The sequence below is a fragment of the Portunus trituberculatus genome, chromosome 35 (genome assembly GCF_017591435.1).
Source record: "Portunus trituberculatus isolate SZX2019 chromosome 35, ASM1759143v1, whole genome shotgun sequence".
NCBI classification, from domain to species: domain Eukaryota; kingdom Metazoa; phylum Arthropoda; class Malacostraca; order Decapoda; family Portunidae; genus Portunus; species Portunus trituberculatus.
This window is the reverse complement of record NC_059289.1, coordinates 4437604-4461332: the sequence shown is the minus strand read 5'-3', so window position 1 is coordinate 4461332 and position 23729 is coordinate 4437604. Positions and strand designations below refer to the sequence as shown.

Genomic DNA, 23729 nt, shown 5'->3' with positions numbered 1-23729 from the left:
ATAGAAATGAAAGTATCTTATAATAGCCCATGTCTCAAGACTCTCTCTCTCTCTCTCTTCCTCCTCCCTCCAAATTGCTTTCTTGTTTGTGCCACAGCAAAGTGATCAACCACTCCTGTCCTGACACCATTGATGAGCGAGCCATCAACAAGCGCAACCTGACAGTGTACACCAAGCATGAGAACCTCACCCTGGCCCTCTCCTCAGCCCAGGCCATCGGCTGCAATGTCGTCAACATTGATGCTCATGACCTGGCCAAGGGTGAGTGTTGTGTATGAGAGCAGGACATTCACCACCGATATCAGCAATGGCTATTATAAGTAATTTTGTACCTTTTGGAAGTGATCATATTTTAGTTTCTCATAGTGCTTTTGTTATCTTATCAGTACTTAACAATTTATATTCTTTCTTGTACAGGTAAGCCCCATCTTGTTCTTGGGCTGCTGTGGCAGATTATCCGCATTGGGCTCTTCAACCAGATCACACTGGAGCATTGCCCAGGCCTGGCCAACTTGCTGCTGGATGGTGAGAAGATTGAGGAGCTTATGAAGTTGTCTCCTGAGGCAATCTTGCTGCGATGGGTCAATCACCACCTGGAGCGTGCTGGCACCAACAGGCAAGTGTACATTTGTCTATGGAAGCTTTACTAGGAGGTAGCCATCACAGATAGGCTCAGCAACTCCAAGTGAGACCACCATCAGCATTGTCATTGTGTTAACAAGTTTTATTAGTTAACTTGCTATTATAACTTAATTCAGGTGTTATTCTACATGTTAGCAAGCTGGGATGATGTTCGTATATGTTTTTGTGAAATTTTAATCATTATATCTTCCACAGACGTTGCAACAACTTTATGAATGACATCAAGGACTCTGAGATCTACACTTACCTCCTCAAGCAAATTGCTCCCAATGATGCTGGAGTCACCATGGAGGCACTCTCAGTGAGTGAAGTGTGCTATGTCCAGCATCACTGCATCTTAATGTTTACTATATCCTTTTTTAAATCAGATCTTGATGTAGTTTTTAAATGCTGCTTTGCCTTTTTCCTGAGAATATATTATCAGTCATCAACAACTTATTCATTGACTGTGTAAGGGCACATACTATAGCAAGGTGTGTTTCTTCTCTAGGAGCATGACATGATCTCAAGGGCAGAGATCATGCTGCAGCAGGCAGAGAAGCTGGGCTGCCGCAGCTTCCTCACGCCCCAGGATGTGGTGGAGGGCGTGTACAAGCTCAATGTTGCATTCGTGGCTAACTTGTTCAACAACCACCCTGGTCTTGACAAGCCTGACAACATTGACTTTGAAGGCATTGACCACATTGAGGAGACCAGGGAAGAGAAAAGTGAGGACTTGTAATTTTCTAAGATTGGAAATTCTGCCTTCCCTGTAGCACTATTAATTGATTCTTGATATTTGCACATTGTTAGAATAATGTTGTTTCTGCTTTTATATGGAAGTCACTCATATTGCAATGCTTGATTATATTGCAGCCTCCATTTAAGTGCTTTACTTATAACAGAGAACAGATCCTTTTCTTGAGAAGCCTGTATAGTTTCTCATAAACTTTGTTGATTGTTTTCTTGTTTGTATAATCTTGCACCAAACTTACCATAATAAAGCCACACCACTGATGAACTCTGAGCTCATCCTTTACAATTTTGCTGCAGCTTATCGCAACTGGATGAACAGCATGGGTGTCAGTCCTCATGTCAACTGGCTGTACTCTGACCTGGCTGACGGCATCATCATCTTCCAGCTGTATGACATCATCCGGCCTGGTGTGGTGGACTGGAAGCGAGTCCACAGGTACAGAATTTAGCTTCCGGGCATATTGCTTGTCTTGAGGGCATCTCTTTTTTTGGTTTATCTTAAAATGGAGATTCATGTTTATAAACATCTCTTTTTAGATGAATGATGGGAGTTTGTGTAAGTTTAGTTGCTATTAACCATTTATTTTTGAAAGTCAAAGCTTGAATAATTGAGTGTTAATGATAATATAAAAATGTTGTTCAATCATATTTTTATTTTCCATCCCACAGTAAGTTCTCAAAGTTGAAAAAGTTCATGGAGAAGCTAGAGAACTGTAACTATGCTGTAGAACTTGGTAAGCAGCTCAAGTTCAGCCTGGTGGGCATTGCAGGGCAGGATCTGGCAGAAGGCAACCCTCTGCTCACACTTGGTAAGCTTGTACCTTTATTATTTATATGAAACATATTTCACTTTAATGAACAAAGTATATTCTAAGATTTAAATTTTACTCTAGTCTGCATCTATGTCCAAGGTTGATAGTAGACTTTCTCACCTTGATCTTTGATAACTACAGTGGAAGGAGGAAGTGTGAGATATGCTGATGAAATGAAATATAAAGATAGGACTTTGACATGGCTTTAAGAGATTGTAACTCTTAGATAAAACTTGGATTGATTACTTAGATTCTTAGAAGAAAGTTGAATAAGTATATGAATTCTATTTTTATAATGTAGTGACTCAAGTTTCATGTCCACAGCACTGATCTGGCAGTTGATGCGAGCATACACCCTCTCCATCTTGACACAGTTGGCTGATTCTGGCAACCCTATTGTGGAAGCCGAGATCATTGACTGGGTCAACACCAAACTCAGGGAGGCTAAGAAGTCTTCCAGCATTAAGAGCTTCCAGGATTCCAGCCTTCAGAATGCTGTGGCTATTATTGACATGGTGGATGCTATCAAGCCAGGAACAATTAATTATGATGTTGTGAAAATGTCCGGGGATGAGGAGGTGAGCATCTGCTGGCTGGTGGTGCTTCATGCTGAGGAATGGATAAAGATATTGTGTAATGTTTGTCTGAAAAAAAAAGAAAAAAATGTGGTAATTCTTTTATGAAGGAAGGAGAAGTAAATAAACCTGCATATCTGTAAGGGAGTGTATGGGGAGGGTGTGAAATGTAGCATAAGTCAGTGTATTGTATAGAAAAGGCATCTTGCTGTGTATCTACTGTGTTCTGTGGGCATTTGGGAACAAGATATCAAAGATGAAATGATTGGCTAAAAGCAAGACTTGTTCACATTGTTTATAAGAGTACAAGGTGAATGTTGTATGTTGTTCGACATTTGAGTTAGCCGTACATTTTGAAATACACATTGTATTCATATTCTCTCCTAAGATCCATCTAATGTATGGTTACTTTCTATTGCAGGACAACATTGCTAATGCCAAGTATGCCATATCTATGGCGCGGAAGATTGGTGCTCGCATTTATGCCTTGCCTGAAGACATCACAGAAGTGAAGCCCAAGATGATCATGACAGTATTTGCCTGTCTGATGGCCAGGGACTACATACCCAACATGGATGCCAAAAAGAACTGAGTAGAAGAACAAATCCATAGGAATGATTGATGTATATGTTGTGTGAATGATATGTAATGTTTCTTAACTGTGAATAGACTTTTTTATAAATTTTACATCAAGCTTTGCAACTACTGTGTCTGGCCAAGGCTTTTTGATGTGGACAGTCAGTATAATAGGCCTCATGCTTACACAAAGGCAAATACTCATGGAACTTTCAGTGCCAATGCTTCTAGCTGATCACCTGATTTCAGAAAGCATTATGGGAAATCTAACAGATAACCTCTTTGCTTTAAAATTACTGTTGTGTGAGTTTTGCCTTATATAAGCATGCTTTTTACATTGACCATTTTTCCATCTTAGCTTGAACATAAGTTGTATATAACTTAATTTGTCACTATAGCAGTGAACCAGAGCCTTTTGGCAGTAGTTTTTATATCACATTAATGCATAGTGTTTTATATTGTAAGGCAGTTTCTGATTTCTAAAAGTAAATTAGTCACCAGTCTGACCAAAGTATTAATAAGAGTGAGAATGTAATTACCTAAGCAAGTTTGTATTGCACACACTACCCAAATGACTTGCAGTGAATGCCACCAACACTCAAGTTCTGTTTCAGGACTAGAGACTCGGTAATCTTAGTCACCTACGGTTCCCATTTTAGATTTAAAAGCCTTAGCTCAAGTCTTGTTAATTCATCATGGTTTGATGGTTGTTGTAAATCTTATATTGGTGAAAGGTTCCTATGCCTTAGAATCAAAGACCAGTTTTTAAGAGATGCAGTTGAATACATAGCAAAGTAATTACCAGAACAAGATAGTAACTTGTAAGCAAGCATCCTATATGAGGAATTTACACCTGTAGAGCAGAGCATATCTCAGGGCAACTCCTCAGTCTCCCAAGGCTTCTTATAACTAACTCATGATTGGAGACAGATTCTGACTATTTAACCACACCATTTTATAAGCCTTTTCTTATATAGTAAAGCCCTAGCATATAATTTAGTTCACTTTAAAGAATCCAGATACTGTTTACACAGTATTTAGGACAAGATTAAGAAGGGAAAACAAATCATGATATAAAAGGCATGTGATGGCAACATGCAAAACTCATGAAATGTTCTTGTTAGTCTTGAGTAGTAACTGGCTGATATCCTTTTATCTTATAGCAGGAATGAAAATAGTACAGAGGAAGGCATCCCTAGCGCCATTTCTCCATCCCTCTTGAGTCATCTTTTACAACAAGTGCAAGTGGGAATACAGTAGCTGTATTCTTCTAGCCTGGCATGAGGTGTGCAGCCAAATTGTGTTCCTGCATTACAGATGGTCATAATGCTTGGGATGGGACCTCACTGTATTATCATTGTTTCATGCTATATTTTGCATCTGATGATATAATTCTATGAATCATATACGTACTTGGATAATCAGAGTTTAAAGATTCAACATGCTTAGTAATTTGATAGGAAAAAGAACTACAAAAGACAGGATGTAATGTCATTGAGACTTCGTCAAGCATGTTTGAAGCATACCCTCAATAGTACTATGAATATTTTTTTTAGTCCATGAATGAAACTAGCAAGGACTCGAGTACATGAGCTTGTAGAGCACTGTAGGTGCACTCTACTGAAAAAAATGAAAACATTGCATAGTTGCATCCAAATGTTGTTTACTTGGCATTTTGGTATGATTATTATTTTGATATGTAGTTTGGTCATATAGAGGATAATCTGGTGGCTGATGTTTGGTAATGATTGAATTAATATGATGATACAAAACTAATATTCTCTGTGAATTGAAGCACAGTAATATAAGATTATCTAAGTGCAAAGTATATCATCTTAAAAAGATGTCATTGAAGCTGTTCTTTGCTTTTAAGCAAAGATAATTCTTTATGAATAAGTAGATCATCGATCAACAATGGTTGTGAACTCATCTTCAAAGAATATACTGTGTGAGCCACTGGAATGTCACCTTAGCATCACTTTTGTGTGAATTCCAGAAGTGTATAAGTTATTCATTAGTTAAAACAAGGAGTAACTTTTTCCATGCCATTTTCATTCATATAGACAATGTATGACCACCTTCAGCACTTAGTCTTTGATGCTTTATGATTTTGCTATGGGGCAAGTGTTGGTAGTCTTCTCTCATCCTTCTTTGCACAGAGCAGATCAAGCTGACCACCAGAAAAAGGAATATGATAGATGAGTATATCTTTGGATTATGTATCATGTTTCGTAATGTAAGCTATAGTAATACTGTCTTCCTACTTGGCTAAGAAACAAGTCAGGTGGAGTTCTTGAGTGACCAATTTATGGTGTATGTCCAGTGTACTAAGTAATCGAGAGTTTTGTTTGTTGTTCTTGGTAGTATTTTGGATTTGTTGTGATTGAACAGACTGACTTGATTGCATTAAGTTGCTGTGGAGAAAAAAAAACTGATTTGTAATTATTGTTTTCACTCTTGTAGGATATTATTTCTGGACTTGCTATATTTAATGAGTACAGAGTTATCTCTGGCAAAGTATAGACTATTTATTATGCTTTAAATATTCTAGTTTAACTGTTTATGGGACCAGTTTTTTCAGGGGTGGTAAGTGTGGTAGAAATCTGACATTTTTTTCTTTTTATTATATGTTTAGTGTTGAGAGACTAAGTGTGAGTTGTTCCTGGTACAGCAACATGAGAACCACCAGTGATGGGAGGCACTTACAAGTTTTTCAATTATCTGTAATTCATTGCTAAACTTGCATGTTAATTTGCAATTTACAAAAGCATTTTTTCTTTCTTTGTATATGATTAGGTACAGTTGTTATTTTTGTATGATTATTGTTAACAAATATCATCTCACACTAATTGGCCATTCCATCTTGTAAGATAGTTGTATATGATTTAGCTTTTGTAGCCTTCACTGCATTATTTTCTGCATATTACCTCTAATTAAAAGATCATTTATTATTTAGTCAAAGGATAACCAAGTACATTTACCACACACACACACACACACACACACACACACACACACACACACACACACACACACACACACACACACACACACACACACACACACACACACACACACACACACACACACACACACACACACACACACACACACACACACACACACACACACACACACACACTCACGATTGGGTTCATCAGCCTAAGAGGTGATAGGGTTGGCTAGTCCAACTGATGATTCCTGTTTATATGTAGTGAGAACTGACCCAGCTTTTTGTCTGAAAGTGTTTATCGTCATGCCCTCTGCCTTACCCGGACAGCTGAAGTGGTGAACATAAATCAGTATGTCTGAAAATATAACAGTACATGTAGATCTTCCATCCAAACCACGATGTTATTATTGATAACTTTTCACTTTCGGAACGTAGTTATTTACTAGTGTAGGTCTTAGCATTGTTATTTTGCATACGTATTCACATGCTATTTAAATTTATTTTTTTATACAAGATACCAAAGCATTTACTGCCTTTTTTTCCTTTTACAGAAAATCAATCTCTTTAATTATGTTCAGTTAAAGCTGAATAATTACTTTATGCAGTGTGTATCGGTATGAGGCTTACATAGTAAAGACTTGAAGTCATGCCTCAGGGATTTCAAAGGGATGAACACTATCACATCTCAGAAGCAAAATACAATGGTTTTTAAAGTATCAGGTCTTCCATTAAAAAGGTAACCGTGATACTTGAAAGGCTACGGTAGCCTTAGATTGTTTCTCCTGCAGTGAGAACGACACAAGCTAGGCCAGGAGAAGCCTTTGAGGCCTGGTCAAATGTACTGCCAGTCTGGTCTAATGGTGCTTCAGTGTTTTTGTCTGTAGGTCTTATACAGTGTTTTATTCTTACCACTGTTGTGCTTGAATGCCACACATTGTATGTAATCAGAATTGTGAGTTTTTTAGATATTGCTTAAGGATAAGGATTGGCTCAAGATGGAGAGAGGCATGCATTGACCCTTCATGAATAGTAGTGCCTTCAGGAGGCCTGCCTGCCCAACACCCAAACCCTGCTGGCTTGTCATTGTCGTGATGCATTTATATTGGGCTTCAACTTTATTGTTTTTATGTTGGATAACTTCTTGCTGATCAGTCAACTGTGCTGTTGTTACATTATTATTATTATTATTATTATTATTATTATTATTATTATTATTATTGTTAATTTATTTTATTACCTTTGTATTTTACTACTATTAGTACACCACTATCTTTTGTCCACTGTTTAGTTAGTCATTCATTTTATCTTCATTCATAAATGCTTACTTATCTGTAGATTCTCGGCATTGTTATAACCAGCAAAACAGGAGAGAAAACTGTTATTCCAATTTGAACATTTCTTGGTTTTGTTATCTATTTATGTATATTCTTTCATAATTTTTTTTCACCCAAAATTAAATGTATATTTCGTATATCTGTATAAATATTGTTTATGAATGTAACAGGGGAGGAATGTTAACACTGGACGAGTTATCCACGCAACTCTGACCAGACTCTCACGGCACAACGCTTCCTTTGCTAGTTAGCTGTCCCTGCTGCACTGTACAAAGATTTATTTTAATTTCAATTATGATAAATGAGAAAGTTAGTAATGTTGTTTAATTTTTATTATACTCCCAATGTAGACCGTCACGTTTCCCAACATATTCATGGCTGAATCCTATAGATTGTCTTTATGTCCTTTTGAGATACACGGGTCCCATTTTGCATACAGGCATGAAGTACTAAGTATGATTTCGTATTGAAACAATGAAGTCACGAAAAAAACATCTATTGTCTTATTGCTAACAGTTCGGTGTTTCGCTTTGTCTTTCCAGCAGGAGTGTGAAAGATGTGTGTACGAGTGTGTTTTTTCATGTCTGGACCACCGTATGGGATTGCCTGCCAGAAATATGCATAGATAGATTACAGTTTCAATTACTTGCTTCGAATCTTTAGCTCACCTATCAGGGCAAAATAATAGTTGATGGATATGTAAAACTCTTAACCTCAAAAGAGTGATAAGCCTAGTATAAATCACGCGGTCAGCAGGAGTCGTGCACAGAATTATTTGTGTTCGTAAGAAATGACTGGAGCAAGGAGGGTTAAGACGATGGATGTGCTTCATGCCTCTATCCTAATGGTAGTTCCTTCCTCCCGACGCGCGCGCACACACACACATTCTCTCTCTCTCTCTCTCTCTCTCTCTCTCTCTCTCAGGGTGTATTGGCGAAAAAATAGCTGTTTCGTCACGCAGTTGAGTTAATGGTGCCGTCACAGTCAAGGTACTTGAAGGTAGTGAAGGAAGGTGAATGCGTACGTGTTTAGGGGATATAAGTCTGCATTTTCATTTCCTGTCTAGATCTTGGTGTATCGTCATTCCTTGCAAGAACACGAGGAAAGTAATATGGAGAAATGAAAAATACGTGATTTTTTTTTCCCATGTTTAGTGACGAAGAAGGTTGTGGAAGAAAAGATTCAGCAACACACCACCTAACAGTCCTGCGCACGCACCCTTCCCAGCCGAGGGATGGACGACAGATTGACTCTGTGACTCAGTTGGTCGCAGCTGAGGAGAGATCATCGCATTCTTCTGGTCGAGAGAAGTTGAAGCTAGTGGTGTAAAGGTGATCACTCCGGACTCAAAAGCAGTTCGCAGGGTATGTACTACAAGTCTGGGTGAGCACCGGCATCATTCTCGGTGCCTACTATGCATTTCAAATAATATGAGGCATCGTTTTTAGCATATATCTTCCAAACAAATACCTAATTGAATCAATGTTATTTTGGCAGAGGATCCTTCACGGTCAATTTACAGTTTCACCCAACTAACGATTTTCTGATGTGGCTTATGTGTTTCTGGTGAGATATGTAGTGAATTGATTGATGTTCTACATCACTTCCGTCGCAAATGCGTAGTTTTCAAGTTATGACTTTTTCAACTTATGCCTACCTCTCACCCCCAACGATCTTGGGGGACCTGTGGGAAATCGGGGTTTTTGGGTGAGGGAGCATTAAAACGAGTAACGCGTGTTGCAAAACAGGTCCAGGTAAATGTTTACAATCACTGTAGTGTAAATTCCTAAAATAGTATAGCTAATAGATAGTATATGACTCTCGCACTTACTTTCTACCGAGGTTTTAGTGGGTGCTCTACAGAACATTGCTTGTTTTAGCGTCACAAAGTTTAACACCACTTCCAATTTCTAAGTCCAGTGTTTGTGTGCTGTCTACACCAACTTGTGTCGACTGAGCCTCTTAACACACTTGCACCGCGCCCGCAACAACACGATATAGTTCCTTTTGAAGTGGCGAGTGTGCACGTGTTGACGGTGTTGTCCACGTTTAGTCGAACGTGGAACACAGAAAGAACAACACTTCAGATGGAAGGAAATATTGTTTTTTCTTCAGTCAGTTATGAAAATATAGGAAATACGCTAACTAGGGGAAATGACGTCAAATACGCACGTGGAAATTTACAGAAGCTTCGTGGCTGAATTCCTTTCCATCGGGGAATTTTTAGCTTTTTAGGCAGGTTCAAAGAGGGATACACGAAGAACAACACTTCAGATGGGAGGAAATAATATTCTTCCTTCAGTCACCTATAAAAATCATTCAAATACGCTAACTACGGGAAATGACGTCAGGGATTACGCCAACGGAAGATTCCAGAACCTTGGTTCTGAATTTGGATCATTCGGAAAAATCTCGCTCTTTCTCGCCGTTTTAAGCAAGTTGAAAGAGGAACACGGAAGAACAACGTTTCAGATAAGTATAAATATTCTTATTCCTCCATTAAGTGAACTAAATAAAGCAAATACGCTATAAACTACGGGAAATGACGTCACTAATGTATTCCTCCACCACTAAGTGAACTGGAAGGTGGACTCGCCGCCCTCCACCCTAACACAGTAGTCGTTTGTCAGTCATGATGGATTCCACTGCTTCTCTTCCTCGGTGCTCTGATTGTGACCTCGGCCTCCTCGACTTTTTCCATAAGTACACAGGGAAGGCACGATACCTGTTTGATGTGTGCGTACGACACAGACTAATTCTCGATGCCAAGAATTGCGAGCGTTGCGGAAAACCTGCCAACCTCAACTTTAACCAGAAATTGTGGCGCTGTTATAAAATGCGAATTTGATTACTGGGAAATCATCGCTCCTGCGATGGAAGTCAGTGTACAATCGAGAAGAGGACCAGCCAGGACCTTCATCATTTCGTTAAGGTATTGTGAGGAGGGGTATTAGTAGAGGTAGGGGGGGAGGGAAGCTGCCCCAAAGCAAGGATACGTTAGGTTAGGTTTATGTTAGGGGCGCAGATCCCCGGTTAGGTTAGGTTAGGTTTGTTAGGGTTAGGTTAGTGTTGTAAAGGGGGGGGTCCGGGGGGCGCAGCCCCCCGGTTAGGTTAGGTTACGTTAGGTTAGGTTAGTGATACAAGGGGGGTCGGGGGGCGCAGTCCCTCCCCCCCGGCTAGGTTAGGTTACGTTAGGTTAGGTTTATGTTAGGGTTAGGTTAGTGTTGTAGGGGTGTCCGGGGGAGCGCCCCCCCCCGGTTAGGTTAGGTTACGTTAGGTTAGGTTTTTGTCCTTAGATTTTTTTAGATCGCCATATCTCGCCTCTTTTGCCTCCCCCCAAAAAACTCCCGATTCCCCACGTGCTCCCAAGCTTGTTGGGGGGGAAGGGGTATAATAGAAAAGAATATGTAAGGAGTTGCTGTTCTATACATTTACCTAGGTTTGTTTAGGTTGTTAATTACCTTATGGGGGTGGGGTCCGGGGTGCGCAGCCCCCCGGCCATTTTACACGTCGCTACATCTAGGGATTTATGGGATAATTTTTACGAGAAATCCTGATTTTCAGGGTTTTTCTGAAATTTCACAGATTTTTTTTCGGGGGTCAAAATCAGCCTCATTTGCTCCCCCCTCCCCAGAAACCCCCGATTCCCCACAGTCTCCCAAGCTTGTTTGGGGGAAAGGGGGAGAAATTTTAGGAATTTACACTGTACAGTGATTGTAAACATTTACCCAGGTCCAAAATCAACAAACTCACACCAAAAATCTGTAAAAATACATAAATTACACCTTTGACGGCGGGAGAGGCGGCGGCTGACGCGAGCCTTGCTGTGTTATTGTTGAGCAGCGTTGCCAACGATTAGCTACATTTCTGGCTCTATCTGCTACATCTAGCGAAGCTCCCCATCCCCTATTATCCCCTATTATCAGTAACGGGCATAACACTGCATATCATATGTAATATATATTATGATGTATTATATCATGTAATATATATATATATATATATATATATATATATATATATATATATATATATATATATATATTATAGTATATAATAATGCATCAGTAACTTCCAGTTATTATTATTGTTACTGTTATGCCCGTTACTGATAATAGGTTAGGGGGTCCGGGGGCCGTAGCCCCCCGGCTAGCAGGTTATTATGTTAGGTTAGGATAATTTCAGTGAAAATTATTCAGTAAGTCTTGGAGTTGAAGTTTTGGACATCGGGAATGAAATAAATGAACAACTACTCACTTAGAGCTTCATACATGTTTCGAAGTTTCGGTACAGTAATTGCTTCGTGTAGGCTGTCCCATACTCCCATTACCAGTCAGTATCAGAATGGCTACGTTGTGTGGTGGATGTTCCTACAATTACTGGAAGTTTATCAAGGAGTTCTATCTGGACGACAAAGCTGCAGTCCACTTTTTAAGAAGTCACGGTGTCCTTTGGGCATTCGGTGGTATTGAGCGAATCTCCAAGAAGTGTTTTATTGTGCCCCTTGTTGATAAGGACAGAAGTGCTGGTACGCTGATACTTATTATCAAACAATACATTCGATCTGGGAGTGTAATTATTTACAGTGACTCGTGGCGTGCGTATAGCAAACTGTGCGATGAAGGCTATACGCACTACATGATTAACCACAAACAATACTTTATGGATCCAAGCAATCCCAATATCTACACTCAGAACATTGAGCGCCTGTGGTTGAACCTGAATCAGTGGGCGAAGCGGCCAGGGTTGAGGAGCGAATACTTCAAGCAGTACTTTGCTCGTTATATGTCCCTTCATACATTCAAGGAAGACAAAGTTATCCACCATTTTTTCATCGAGGCCGCTCGATTTTACCGCCCACAGTCTAACAGGCAGCGGCCATCTGGCCTTCCCGTCATCCCACAGTTGCAGGAAGAGTCTGATAGCGAGTCAGATGACGCAGCAGCAGCAGCAGCAGCGCCACCCCCACAACCCTCAACCTCTCGCCCATAAGGTAATGGTAATGCTATTATTGTGGTTTTTGGTTTAATTTAGGGAAAATCTGGTTACGATTTTGTTTTAGGTTATAATAGGTAAACATACATTTTATACTGATAACATGGACACCGTGCTAAACACATTTATACTGATAACACACACAACACCGTGCTAAACACACATTTAAACTGATAACACACACAACACCGTGCTAAACACACATTTAGACTGATAACACACACAACACCATGCTAAACACACATTTAGACTGATAACACACAGAACACCGTGCTAAACACGGATTTAGACTGATAACACACACAACACTGTGCTAAATACACATTTATACAGTACCTTCAGTGGGGGTGGTGGGGGCTTCGCTAAATGTAGTGAATAGAGCCAGAAATGTATTGAATCGTTGGCAACGCTGCTCAACAATAACGCAGCAAGGCTCGCCGCCGCCGCCTCCCGCCGTCAAAGGTGTAATTTATGCATTTTTACAGATTATTGGTGTGAGTTTGTTGATTTTGGACCTGTTTTGCAACGCGCGTTACTCGTTTTAATAGACGAAGATGAGGCAGTGTGGAAGGTTATGGTGAAGGCTTACTTTGCTGTCATGCCGCTTGGTGTTTGGTGCTTGATGCTTGGCGCTGCTTGAAAACTGTCGGTAATACAGTAACACTTCACTTTTTATTTCACTTTGTGTGTGTGTGTGTGTGTGTGTGTGTGTGTGTGTGTGTGTGTGTGTGTGTGTGTGTGTGAGTTTGGGTGTGCATGGGTCAGTATAGCCCACCGCCACAAATATTGTCACCACCACCACCACCATCAATAGACTACTGCCGTAACAGGAGGTTCTCTGTGAAGGCAGTAGTACGTATGTGTAAATGTTTATGATAACTATCTGTTACTAAATATCTTATTAATGAGACACTATACTTATGATGACTGGGGGACCACGGGGGTGTCGGCCCGGAGGCAACACCGGCGGAGCTCCATATCTTGTCTTGACCATCTCACCAAGCAAAAAATAAGCCACATACGGAACTCTTCACGGTCAATTTACAGTTTCACCTAACCAACGATTTTCTGATGTGGCTTATGTGTTTCTGGTGAGATATGTAGTGAATTGATTGATGTTATACATCACTTCCGTCGCAAATGCGTAGTTTTCAAGTTATGACTTTTTCAACTTATGCCTACCTCTCACCCCCAACGATCTTGGGGGACCTGTGGGATATCGGGATTTTTGGGTGGGGGAGCATTAAAGGTATTTATAAGGTCATTCACTTATTTTTAGGTTTCCTTTACATATGAGAATGAAAACAGTACGCAAATATCAAAAGGTGATAGGTATATTATAAGAGCAAGAATCCGCTAATATTTGCTTCTTTCACTTATCGTAACCCAAGCATGTGTCAGAATGGAGCTACTAGTCTAGCATTTCATATCTTGTGGTGAAAAGTTCCGTATGTGGCTTAATTTTGGCTTGGTGAGATGGTCAAGACAAGATATGGAACTCCGCCGGTGTTGCCTCCGGGCCGACTCCCCCCGTGGTCCCCCAGCCATCACCCAACCCCCAAACCGGCAGCCTGCGGGGTCAAATACTTTTTTTCAAATATTTCCTAACTTTAATATTACGTTTCCATGGTATGTTTTTATGGTTTCTATAAATGTTTCGTTGTGTTTGAAGTGTTTTCCGCTTCTTTGTTGGGTAAATATGTGGCGTTTAGTGGTGTTTTACAGCGTATGTTAAAGGCTTTGTAATCTGTAAAAATTTTCGTTTCCCATTTTTTTTTTCTTATTTCAAGGCATAATTGGGCTTTTATGGTATCAAAAAATCTCGTATCCTGTTTTAAGAGTGAAATCAATCTATTGAGTGAAATATGTGGAGTTTGAAATGGTGTTTGGTGCTGTTGAAAAAACCTCTTATTTTTTTTATTTTATTTGCTCACGTTTCTGCTTCTCGGTCTAACTCGCTGTAGAATGCTTTAAAAGATAGCTCAGACTTCGCGAAATGTGTTAAAATACTCGCCAAGTGAAAATGGCTTGACTTTACAGGACGTTTTAGCAAAGTTATTGGTGAAAAGGTTTTTATACTTTTAAAGTAATTAATTTAGATACTTTTTAAAAACTAGTTAAGCTGGAGATATTTTAATATTTTGAAAATGAGTTTCAATATTTATCACGTCATAAAATATCATGCATTCGGCCGTGGCTTTGTTTTTTCAAAAAGTCATTTTTGAAATGAAATTATTTACGTAATTTAGCCGAGTCACCCCCGTTCCCGTTCTCTGTGATGGCCACAGCCCAGGTTGTGACTCATCATAGCCCCAGGCTGGCGCCTCTTTTCCAAACCCTTCAGTTCGTCAATATTTTGCCTAATATCTAGTGATTTTGTGCGTGTTTTCGTGTTTTTATAGGTTGAGGTGTGTAGATAATAGTAGCAGAAGGAGGAAGAAAGGAGAAATAAAGGAGGATAAGGAGGAACGAAGGAGAAAAGGAGGAGGAAGAGGAGCAGCAGCCAAGCCACTATACTTAAGTAACCCTTCATTTCCTGAATATTTTGTACAATATCTAATGTGTTGATGTCTTTCTAGGCTCAGACGTGTAGACAAGAAGAAATATAAAGAAGAAGGAAAAACAAAGGAGGAAGAAGGAGAAGGATCCGAGGTGTAATATTTAGGTAAGCGTCCCTTGTAATCCTAACGTCCTTTATAATGCATTTTGTTGGTTTTGGATATATATATATATATATATATATATATATATATATATATATATATATATATATATATATATATATATATGTGTGTGTGTGTGTGTAAAACTGTTGTTGTGTGTGTGTGTGTGTGTGTGTGAGAGAGAGAGTGTGCGTAACTATTGTAGTTGTTGTTGATTAATTTATTGCACCCTTCGCGTCATACAATGGAAATTATTGGAACAAATTATAAGAATTACAGCGAATAGTTACACACACACACATTCACACACACACACACACACACATCATACAAACACACGCATATGTGTAACCATTCGCTGTTAACCTTAATATTTTGTCCCCATAATTTCCTTTGTATTCATCCGTCTAAGATGCACGGCCGGTGTTGTTTTCAAGAAGGCTTTTATTCCAATTCAAAATTGTGTAAATGACAAAGTACAACGTGCTTTCGATGATTTCACTTTAACTGGAATGAAAAATGAAAGATAGATAGCAGGTGATAACTCAAGTGAAGCATGGGGGGAGGACTTTAAGAGCTCGAGGATTCATCTGTCTGAATAATCGTTGTCTCGATGTCGACAGTTTGGAGGATCGGTTCTCGGCGTGGAACTTTTACTCAGGCTTTATCAGGGTGGAGTGTGTTCAGGTAGGCATTAGGTATTTAACTATACATGTCATGAAAGAAAAGTTATGTTAAAAACCGTAGTATTTATTGCAGTAATCCATAAGGGTAATTCTAGTTAATAGGCTAAGAATAGTATAGATAGATCATCTGCTGAAATAATGTAGTCTTGCTTTTTATGGGGCTTTTCGATTTTTTTTTCTACAAGTGTTATCGGATAATGTTTGTAGTTACATAGGAACATTATCTCTCACTAGACTAGAGTCACTTCAAACTTTTCATTATAAGGTCTTGTTTCATGTTCTTGCAATTATTCTTTGGAAACCAAGGACCTACGAAGTTAAAGGGAACAAGGGAAGGTTTGGAAAATGGTGGATCTTGGTAGCGGCTTCACATTCAGTCTTCCTTGTCTTGCTGATCCCTGCATGGCTGTACCTCTTTGTTACTGAAGTTCTCGTTAAATGTTTTGCGAATAGCAAGTCGATGAGGAAGCATCAGACTTATGGCGGACTGAAGGCAGGGTAGGCCTCATCGGGACACGGGTCTCCCTTAATAGTGAGACACACATTGAGACAGCCATCCAAAGTATCACTTAATCCGTATTTTTGGCACCGTTTCGCGTTGTCGCAGTCCAAAGTGTAATCATCGTTTTTGTTAACATGAACCTGAAATGATAATTCGATATTCACTTTTAGGATCTGATGTTAGCAGTTACTCTACATGCTTTCTTGGCTGAATTTACAAGTTAGGAATGTTTACGATTGGTTTGATTTGCTTAGAGTAGTTTAGGTTTGGTTATGTTAGTTGGGAATAGATTAGGTTAAGTTTACTTACATTACATGATCTTATAGAACTTAAAAGGCACAACATCTTATCTCGATTACTTTAAAACAGGCTTTTGTGGAAGTGTTATTTTGGAATGTTCCAGGTAATTTTAACGATTTTATTGATAATTCAATAATATGCATCAAGAACACACACACACACACACACACACACACACACACACACACACACACACACACACACACACACACACACACACACACACGAAAACAGTATAATCTCCTCGACATTTGGAAATAAGTCAGAAGAAAACCCAAAAAAGCATTTCAAAAGACTAAAAGTCTTCCTTGCAACCTACCAGTGGGCCGGAGCGAATGCCATCCTCGTCCACGCAGTACTTGTAACTTCCTTGACTTTGCTCCTCGGCATAGGCGCCCGAATTCACTTTGCACGTAACGGTGATCAGTGCATTAATTTCCTTGTAGAACTGGAGATCCTCGACGCATTCTGGTAGGCGTTGGGACGAGGAAGCGTCACAACGTCATCAGTGAAGAGAAGCAGAGAAAGAGAGGAAATCTTAGTCTTATTTTCCAAGTTAATACGTTTTCTTTTATGTCATTATAATACGTGGGACGAAAAGTATCTTATTTAGCGAAAGAAATCACCACAACTTGACGTCAGGATAATTGATGGACATATATATGATACGAGAGGAAGCATTGCATGGGTAGTGAAGTGAAAGGTGACTTTGCTGGTGGTCATTACTGGTCACTGGCATACTCACGACAGTCTTCTCCGGACTGGACGGCAAGATTCTGATAGAAATATTTGTCCCAACACCGACACCTAGAGAGAGAGAGAGAGAGAGAGAGAGAGAGAGAGAGAGAGAGAGAGAGAGAGAGAGATTGAATTATGCACAAACGGCTGGTTCTCTACTTAATGAATCGGCCTTCCTACCTCTATTTTTACCTAGAACAATATGTTAGCTCATGGGATTTTATATCGATAGATAAATATCATTGACCAGAAGTCGTGACTCTTATTAATTTTATCCTATTCATGGAAGCTATCTTTGGTTAGAGCTGCTTAACCCAAATAAAATGAAGTACTTAAAATCACTCAGTCAGCATCACTACTAGTAATGCTTGGTGTCCGAAACTTACGTATCCTGGTCACACTGTTTGCCAGAGAAGGAGCCGTCCTGGTCACACGTAACGAGGGTCTCAGGTCCCCTCAGACCACTCTCGGCCAAGGCATCCAGCAGCTTGGCATGGGCGTAAAGTTGGCTATCACACCGCCTCAAGTACTTTTCCCCGGCCAGGGTCCTGTTGACTAGTTGCCCATGAAGAAATATAAGTGTTACTGTGTTTGGATTCGTAAGGTCTGAAGCACTGATGGTAACGCCTGTAAAGTATATGTTGCTAATTTCTTCATTCTAAGTGTTCTCTAACTATGTTTTCTCCTTAGCAAAAAAAAAAAAAAAAAAAAAAAAAAAAAAAAAAAAAAAAAAACTGCAATGTTTGGGAAATGGAAATGTTAGAAGCCTCGAAATGGAATTTGTAGAATATTTGATCAGTTTCCACCTGAAATTTTCCTCCCACTAAGATATTTTCCCTGGCTTTCTGTGAAAAGAAAATATTAGTTTTAGGTACTGTTCAGAAAATTTTGTAGGTGTTTCAAATGGAGATAACGGCAAAAGGTATACAGTTTACCAGTAGATTCCTCCTACCAAGTGATCTTTCTGGATGTCCATGAGGAAAAAAATAACTGGTTCTGAAGATTTTACCAACCAAATATTCCCCAAAAGTAACTTTTCCAATGGTGTATTGTGGATTAATTTTCCAATTGTGGAGCAATTCTAGTTTGAGGTAGCTTACGTTAGGTTTGAATAGGTTAATTGAGTTAGGTCTGGGCAATTTCTCATCGAGCGAAATTATTCTAGATATAAATTTTCCTGCAGGAATCTTCGTATATGGAATTTATTTGGATGAAACTTTTATCTATGTAAGCAACAATAAGAACCGGATTATGAAGAACTTTCACTTCTTGATTACTTTGATTACTTTTTATTCAAGTTGTGATAAACTGGTAATAATAGTTATTGGGGTGTTTGTTTTCATGATCTTGATGATAAGCTAACGAGAATTCTGCATCATCGCCGAGGAAAATATTCACAGGAATCCTATCAATTATGTCTGTAGTCTGAAAATAGTCCTTATTAGGGACGAAAGCGTTTCAAGATACAGGCTTGGAAATGTTATAGCAGCAGCAGTTGCAGCGGCTATACAACTGCCAGTACGACAGTGTAACTCACAGCAAGGGAGCATGTGCATAGCATCCTCGGGCAGCCGGGAGCCGTAGATGTCCCCTGTGGTGGGATCCACGCAGTAACACATTTCGTCCTCGCACTGCAACTCTTCATAGTTTCCATTCTCCTCGCAATGAAGAGTGACTGCGGTTTGTCCTGCCTGCCTCTTCTCCCACACATCACGAGAACACTCTGACGGACAAAATATCAAATTCTAAAGGGAGAAATGAGGAAAAAAATAAAAAGCAAGGAATTCCGTTTACATCATAAGTTATAATGTTTTTAGAAAATAGACTAGATAAGATTAAGTTTCGTTGCCTTATTCAATCTAACCTAACAGTCAATCCTAACGATCTAAAGTGGCAAAACCTAAATGTAAATAGACAGGCTTAAATTCTACTCGTCACATTTACGAATGGTAGTGTTATCATGTAGAATTCAAGGCGACTACTAATATCTTTCTTGCAGTGAGACAAGACGCCAATCCCTCACCTCGGTTACTATCAGTGCGATAAGTGTGCTAGATTATTTGAACCGTCAACATCTGCAAGGATACGAGATGGCGAAACTTATGCGAGCCGGATTGTCCCTGGTCTCTCTGTGTGCTTTTGTGTCTTGTCTGTCTGTCTGCCTGCCTGTCTGTCTATTTGCCTTTTTGCCTTTGGCCTTTTCCGTTTTCTTTCCTTCTTTTTCCTGTCTACCTGTATAATTGCTGACTTATTCATCTCTCTCTCTCTCTCTCTCTCTCTCTCTCTCTCTCTCTCTCTCTCTCTCTCTCTCTCTCTCTCTCTCTCTCTCTCTCTCTCTCTCTCTCTCTCTCTCTCTCTCTCTCTCTCTCTCTCTCGCACTCATGCAAAGAAGACTCACTGCAGTTCATCGTGCTGTAAAGTTCTTCTTGTTCAGGGAAAGCTAAACCGAAGATTCTGTTACCCTCCGGATCGACACACACACACCTGAAACCAGAGGAGAGCCGCTTGTGTTGACCATGCGATAGAGATAATGGCCCCGGTCACCAAGCAGTACATAGACTTCACCCTTGTTTGTCAGAAAGTAAAGGAAGGGAAGGACAGATGAAGGGTGGCATGATTTAGTTAAAGGTGGGATGTTTGAGAGAGAATAAGTTTGTCTACACTTCATTAGGAATTGTGTTTTAAGAAGTAACAGTGAATGAATGGAAGAATTACTGAATGAAACAAGTGAGTAACGATTTTTTTTTATACGTGCAAGTTGTTATATCTATTATCTTTTTACCCTTATTCACGTGGTGTGGATGGGTGGGTTGGTGCGTACGTGCATATGTGTATTGTTCCTGCAGAAACGGTGCGTATTTATTATTTACGTATCAACTGTGAACGCCTCTTTCTGCTTCCTCTTCTCCAGCCACTCTCACCTTCGTTTATCCCGGGGCCCCATACACTGCTTGGCGTCAAACTTGCCCTGGCGGTTACACACGGGCTCCCAGCGATAGTCATCTCTGTAGGGTTTGTAGTCACTGCTCAGAACATCTCGGAGATAGTTGTCAAGCATATTCCTACAGGTTATGTTAACTGTGTTGGGACAGATTTGCATCAGCGTTAGAAATTTTATCGGAGACTTATCCGGAGTGTGATGACTGAAGGCTTTATATGAAGGTATACTCGTGTCATAAATTAGCTCATTGTGCAATTGGTGTAATGAATAAGATGTTAATGTGTAGCATACGAGACGCTTACGTTTTGTACACACGTATATTTTATTATCTCTAGATAAACACTGGAAGCTGTAGTCACACCAGGAGGAATGTAGGATGTTGTTCTTAGATACATTATACAAGGAGTCCAAGACGTTGTCACTTAGCTTGCTGGAGCCCCTCGTGTAGCCTCCGCCATACAGTGGATCGATGTTGCCAGTGCAGAACTCGCCATTCTCTGTTGGGAGTTTGGGTTTAAATAACAGTGGGTGCTTTCAAGCACTTGGAGGTCATGCTCCGTTAGGTATAGGTAAGTGCCAAACTCATGGTGTGTTACTTATCTTGGCTTATTAGATTTCTTATTTAATATAATAATGGAAAATACAACATACATAAATTGTAAACCCTGCGCCCCTGATCAGTGTAATGTAGTAGTGACTTATTACTGTAACTTGTATATCTAACCTGCATGGCTCAAGAAACCAATACACGCGTTGCGATAATGTATTTTAGGGAATGGGATGAATGAGGAAGCCACTACAGAGAGTTAGCATACCTGGCGTGATTTACACAAACTGTTAGGTATATGGACTGAATCACGGCGGTGGAAGTCACAAGTCACACAGAACCACTCGGCAGTTTGTACTTACGGCGGAAGGAAACGCAGGCGCCGCAACACCCGAACTGCGATGCGTTCTCTAAGTATGTTGTGCCGTCTGGGCAGGTCTCGGGCGAGACTGGCTCCTGGCATGTCACGTACGGGCACAACTGCGCTCACACACACACACACACACACACACACACACACACACACACACACACACACACACACACACACACACACACACACACACACGTAAATTCAATAATTCACGAAAAGATGAATAGCACCACGATATAAACACAACACATGGAATCTTAACATGGCCACAGTCAAGCTAACGAAAGGTGTCAAATATCAATGTAAGTGTTCTATGGTTTACTGACCTCATTAGTTTTGATTTGAATTGCGATATACCTGTGTAGGATCTTTAGCCATGATGTCAGTAAGGAGCCCTAAGTTGTAATCCGAGCTGGCGGTGGCTGTGTGCTCCATCCCCGTAAGAATAGTCGCTGCTAACACCACCGCCCACGTCCTCACTGGTTTTGACATGGTGGAGCTGGCCAAGGATTTTTGCTATGGGAGAAATGGTAATGAAGGTGTGCTGGTGATTTTGATTTTGTTTAAAGCGTGTGAGAAACCTATATCGATACTAAGATAAACACCTCTGCGCCTCACCACTCTGCTTTCAGAAGGTTCTAGTTGTTGAAGTTACACGAGTTTATAAAGGTGTTTTTTTTTTTTTTTTTATGGTTCTAGATAGATTAACGAAATTTTAATTGATAGAAGAAACACTCTTGAGAACTCGGCTAACCATCACACACACACACACACACACACACACACACACACACACACACACACACACACACACACACACACACACACACACACACACACACACACACACACACACACACACACACACACACACACACACACACACACACACACACACACACACACACACACACACACACACACACACACACACACACACACACACACACACACACACACACACACACACACACACACACACACACACACACACGTTCACTCATTAGCCCCGCAGACCCCTGGTGGAAAAGGACACTCTCATGGACTACAGAGGTACACCAACACACACACACACACACACACACACACACACACACACACACACACACACACACACACACACACACACGTTCACTCATTAGCCCCGCAAACCCCTAGTGAAAAAGGACACTCTCATGGACTACAGAGGTACACCAGCCCCTTAACCTTTTCAGTACTGGGACGCACTTTTACCGTGAGTTTTGGATATGATAAGACGATTTTATGTACATTAGTAAGGATGTATGGAAGTCAAAAGATTAATAGCCAGTCTTCACTATTTTAATCCCTTTACAAGTGTCTGAAGCTGTATAGAATCACCAAATAGTGAGCAGGAATAATATGAAAAAGTGTCACGGTACTGAAGAGGTCACGAGCGTAGATTTAGCACGGCTCGCTACATAGTAAATAACCAAGAATAATTAAACACGCTAACTGGTAAACGTAAAGCACTGAAGACTGGATGAAGAACACTATTATTTCTCTTCTCTCTCCCTGTTAATGAATGCTTTAAAATTATTAGGTCGCTTATCCAGAAGAAAAAAAGTGTCAGCGAGTGTGTTCTCTACATTCTACAGATAAGCGACACGTCAAAAACTAATCGTCAAAAGTTGCTTATCAGTTGAGTTGGACTTTATTGATTCTCTCTCTCTCTCTCTCTCTCTCTCTCTCTCTCTCTCTCTCTCTCTCTCTCTCTCTCTCTCTCTCTCTCTCTCTCTCTCTCTCTCTCTCTCTCTCCTCCTCCTCCTCCTCTGTTTCTCTCTCTCTCTCTCTCTCTCTCTCTCTCTCTCTCTCTCTCTCTCTCTCTCTCTCTCTCTCTCTTCCTCCCGTTCCTCGTCTGGGAGCGTTGTGAGTCACTCACATGTCGTAGTTTTTAGTATAAGTCAGGGGTTCTCAACCTTTTTAATGTTAGGTACCCCTCGAAGTGTGTCAGTATTGATCACGTACCCCTTACCCACAATGCAGCGTCAGGAAGGGTAACAATAAATACATGGTTTATTGACTTAGTTTATTAAGTTTAAATTGTGTTATATATGTGGAGCAGACACAATTTTTAATTAATATTAGTATGTTTCTATGAGGTAGTGTCGATAGGAACTGGTACCTCACAGGGAGACACTATATGTGACTAACATGCAATGCATTTACCCAAAAGGAACTATATCAGACAATTTTCGATCATTATGGCAGTGAACTAGTGTTGCTTGCAGCTAGTTGCAACTTGTAACTAGTAACAGTGATAAATAAGTCAGTGTGTGTGAATAACATTTAAAATAATACCTCTGGGGGTACGCGTACCCCAGGTTGAGAAGCCCTGA

At 40.1% G+C, this 23729-nt stretch overlaps 2 protein-coding genes and 1 long non-coding RNA gene across 5 annotated transcripts in view; 2 read left to right on the top strand and 1 right to left on the bottom strand.

Annotated features, from left to right (window-relative positions):
- The window catches only part of LOC123513341 (plastin-2-like), a 47594-nt gene extending 39653 nt beyond the window's left edge, over window positions 1-7941 (top strand). For both annotated transcript variants that reach the window (XM_045270469.1, XM_045270470.1), the window contains exons 4-11: window positions 98-261; window positions 418-616; window positions 838-943; window positions 1133-1349; window positions 1675-1813; window positions 2047-2186; window positions 2514-2767; window positions 3186-7941. In XM_045270469.1, the coding sequence (XP_045126404.1) occupies window positions 98-261; window positions 418-616; window positions 838-943; window positions 1133-1349; window positions 1675-1813; window positions 2047-2186; window positions 2514-2767; window positions 3186-3356 (1390 nt within the window). In that variant the 3' untranslated portion in view covers window positions 3357-7941. The remainder of the gene's footprint in view (window positions 1-97; window positions 262-417; window positions 617-837; window positions 944-1132; window positions 1350-1674; window positions 1814-2046; window positions 2187-2513; window positions 2768-3185) is intronic.
- Window positions 7942-15258: 7317 nt separating this feature from the next.
- Window positions 15259-23729, top strand: part of LOC123513345 — a 19183-nt gene continuing 10712 nt past the window's right edge. The window contains exon 1 of the long non-coding RNA XR_006677319.1: window positions 15259-15287. This is a non-coding gene — a long non-coding RNA (uncharacterized LOC123513345). The remainder of the gene's footprint in view (window positions 15288-23729) is intronic.
- LOC123513344 overlaps window positions 16020-23729 on the bottom strand; it is an 8376-nt gene continuing 666 nt past the window's right edge. Inside the window, exons 1-11 of one of the 2 annotated variants that reach the window (XM_045270480.1) lie at window positions 23692-23729; window positions 21730-21888; window positions 21362-21479; window positions 20755-20949; window positions 20433-20589; window positions 19910-19995; window positions 19049-19234; window positions 17898-18066; window positions 17519-17580; window positions 17093-17241; window positions 16020-16613 (exon numbers count right to left, since the gene is read on the bottom strand). The exon at window positions 23692-23729 is cut by the window's right edge and continues 19 nt beyond it. In XM_045270480.1, coding sequence (XP_045126415.1) covers window positions 16449-16613; window positions 17093-17241; window positions 17519-17580; window positions 17898-18066; window positions 19049-19234; window positions 19910-19995; window positions 20433-20589; window positions 20755-20949; window positions 21362-21479; window positions 21730-21864 — 1422 coding nt within the window. In that variant the 5' untranslated portion in view covers window positions 21865-21888; window positions 23692-23729 and the 3' untranslated portion in view covers window positions 16020-16448. The remainder of the gene's footprint in view (window positions 16614-17092; window positions 17242-17518; window positions 17581-17897; window positions 18067-19048; window positions 19235-19909; window positions 19996-20432; window positions 20590-20754; window positions 20950-21361; window positions 21480-21729; window positions 21889-23691) is intronic. The other variant, XM_045270479.1, reaches the window with a different exon arrangement.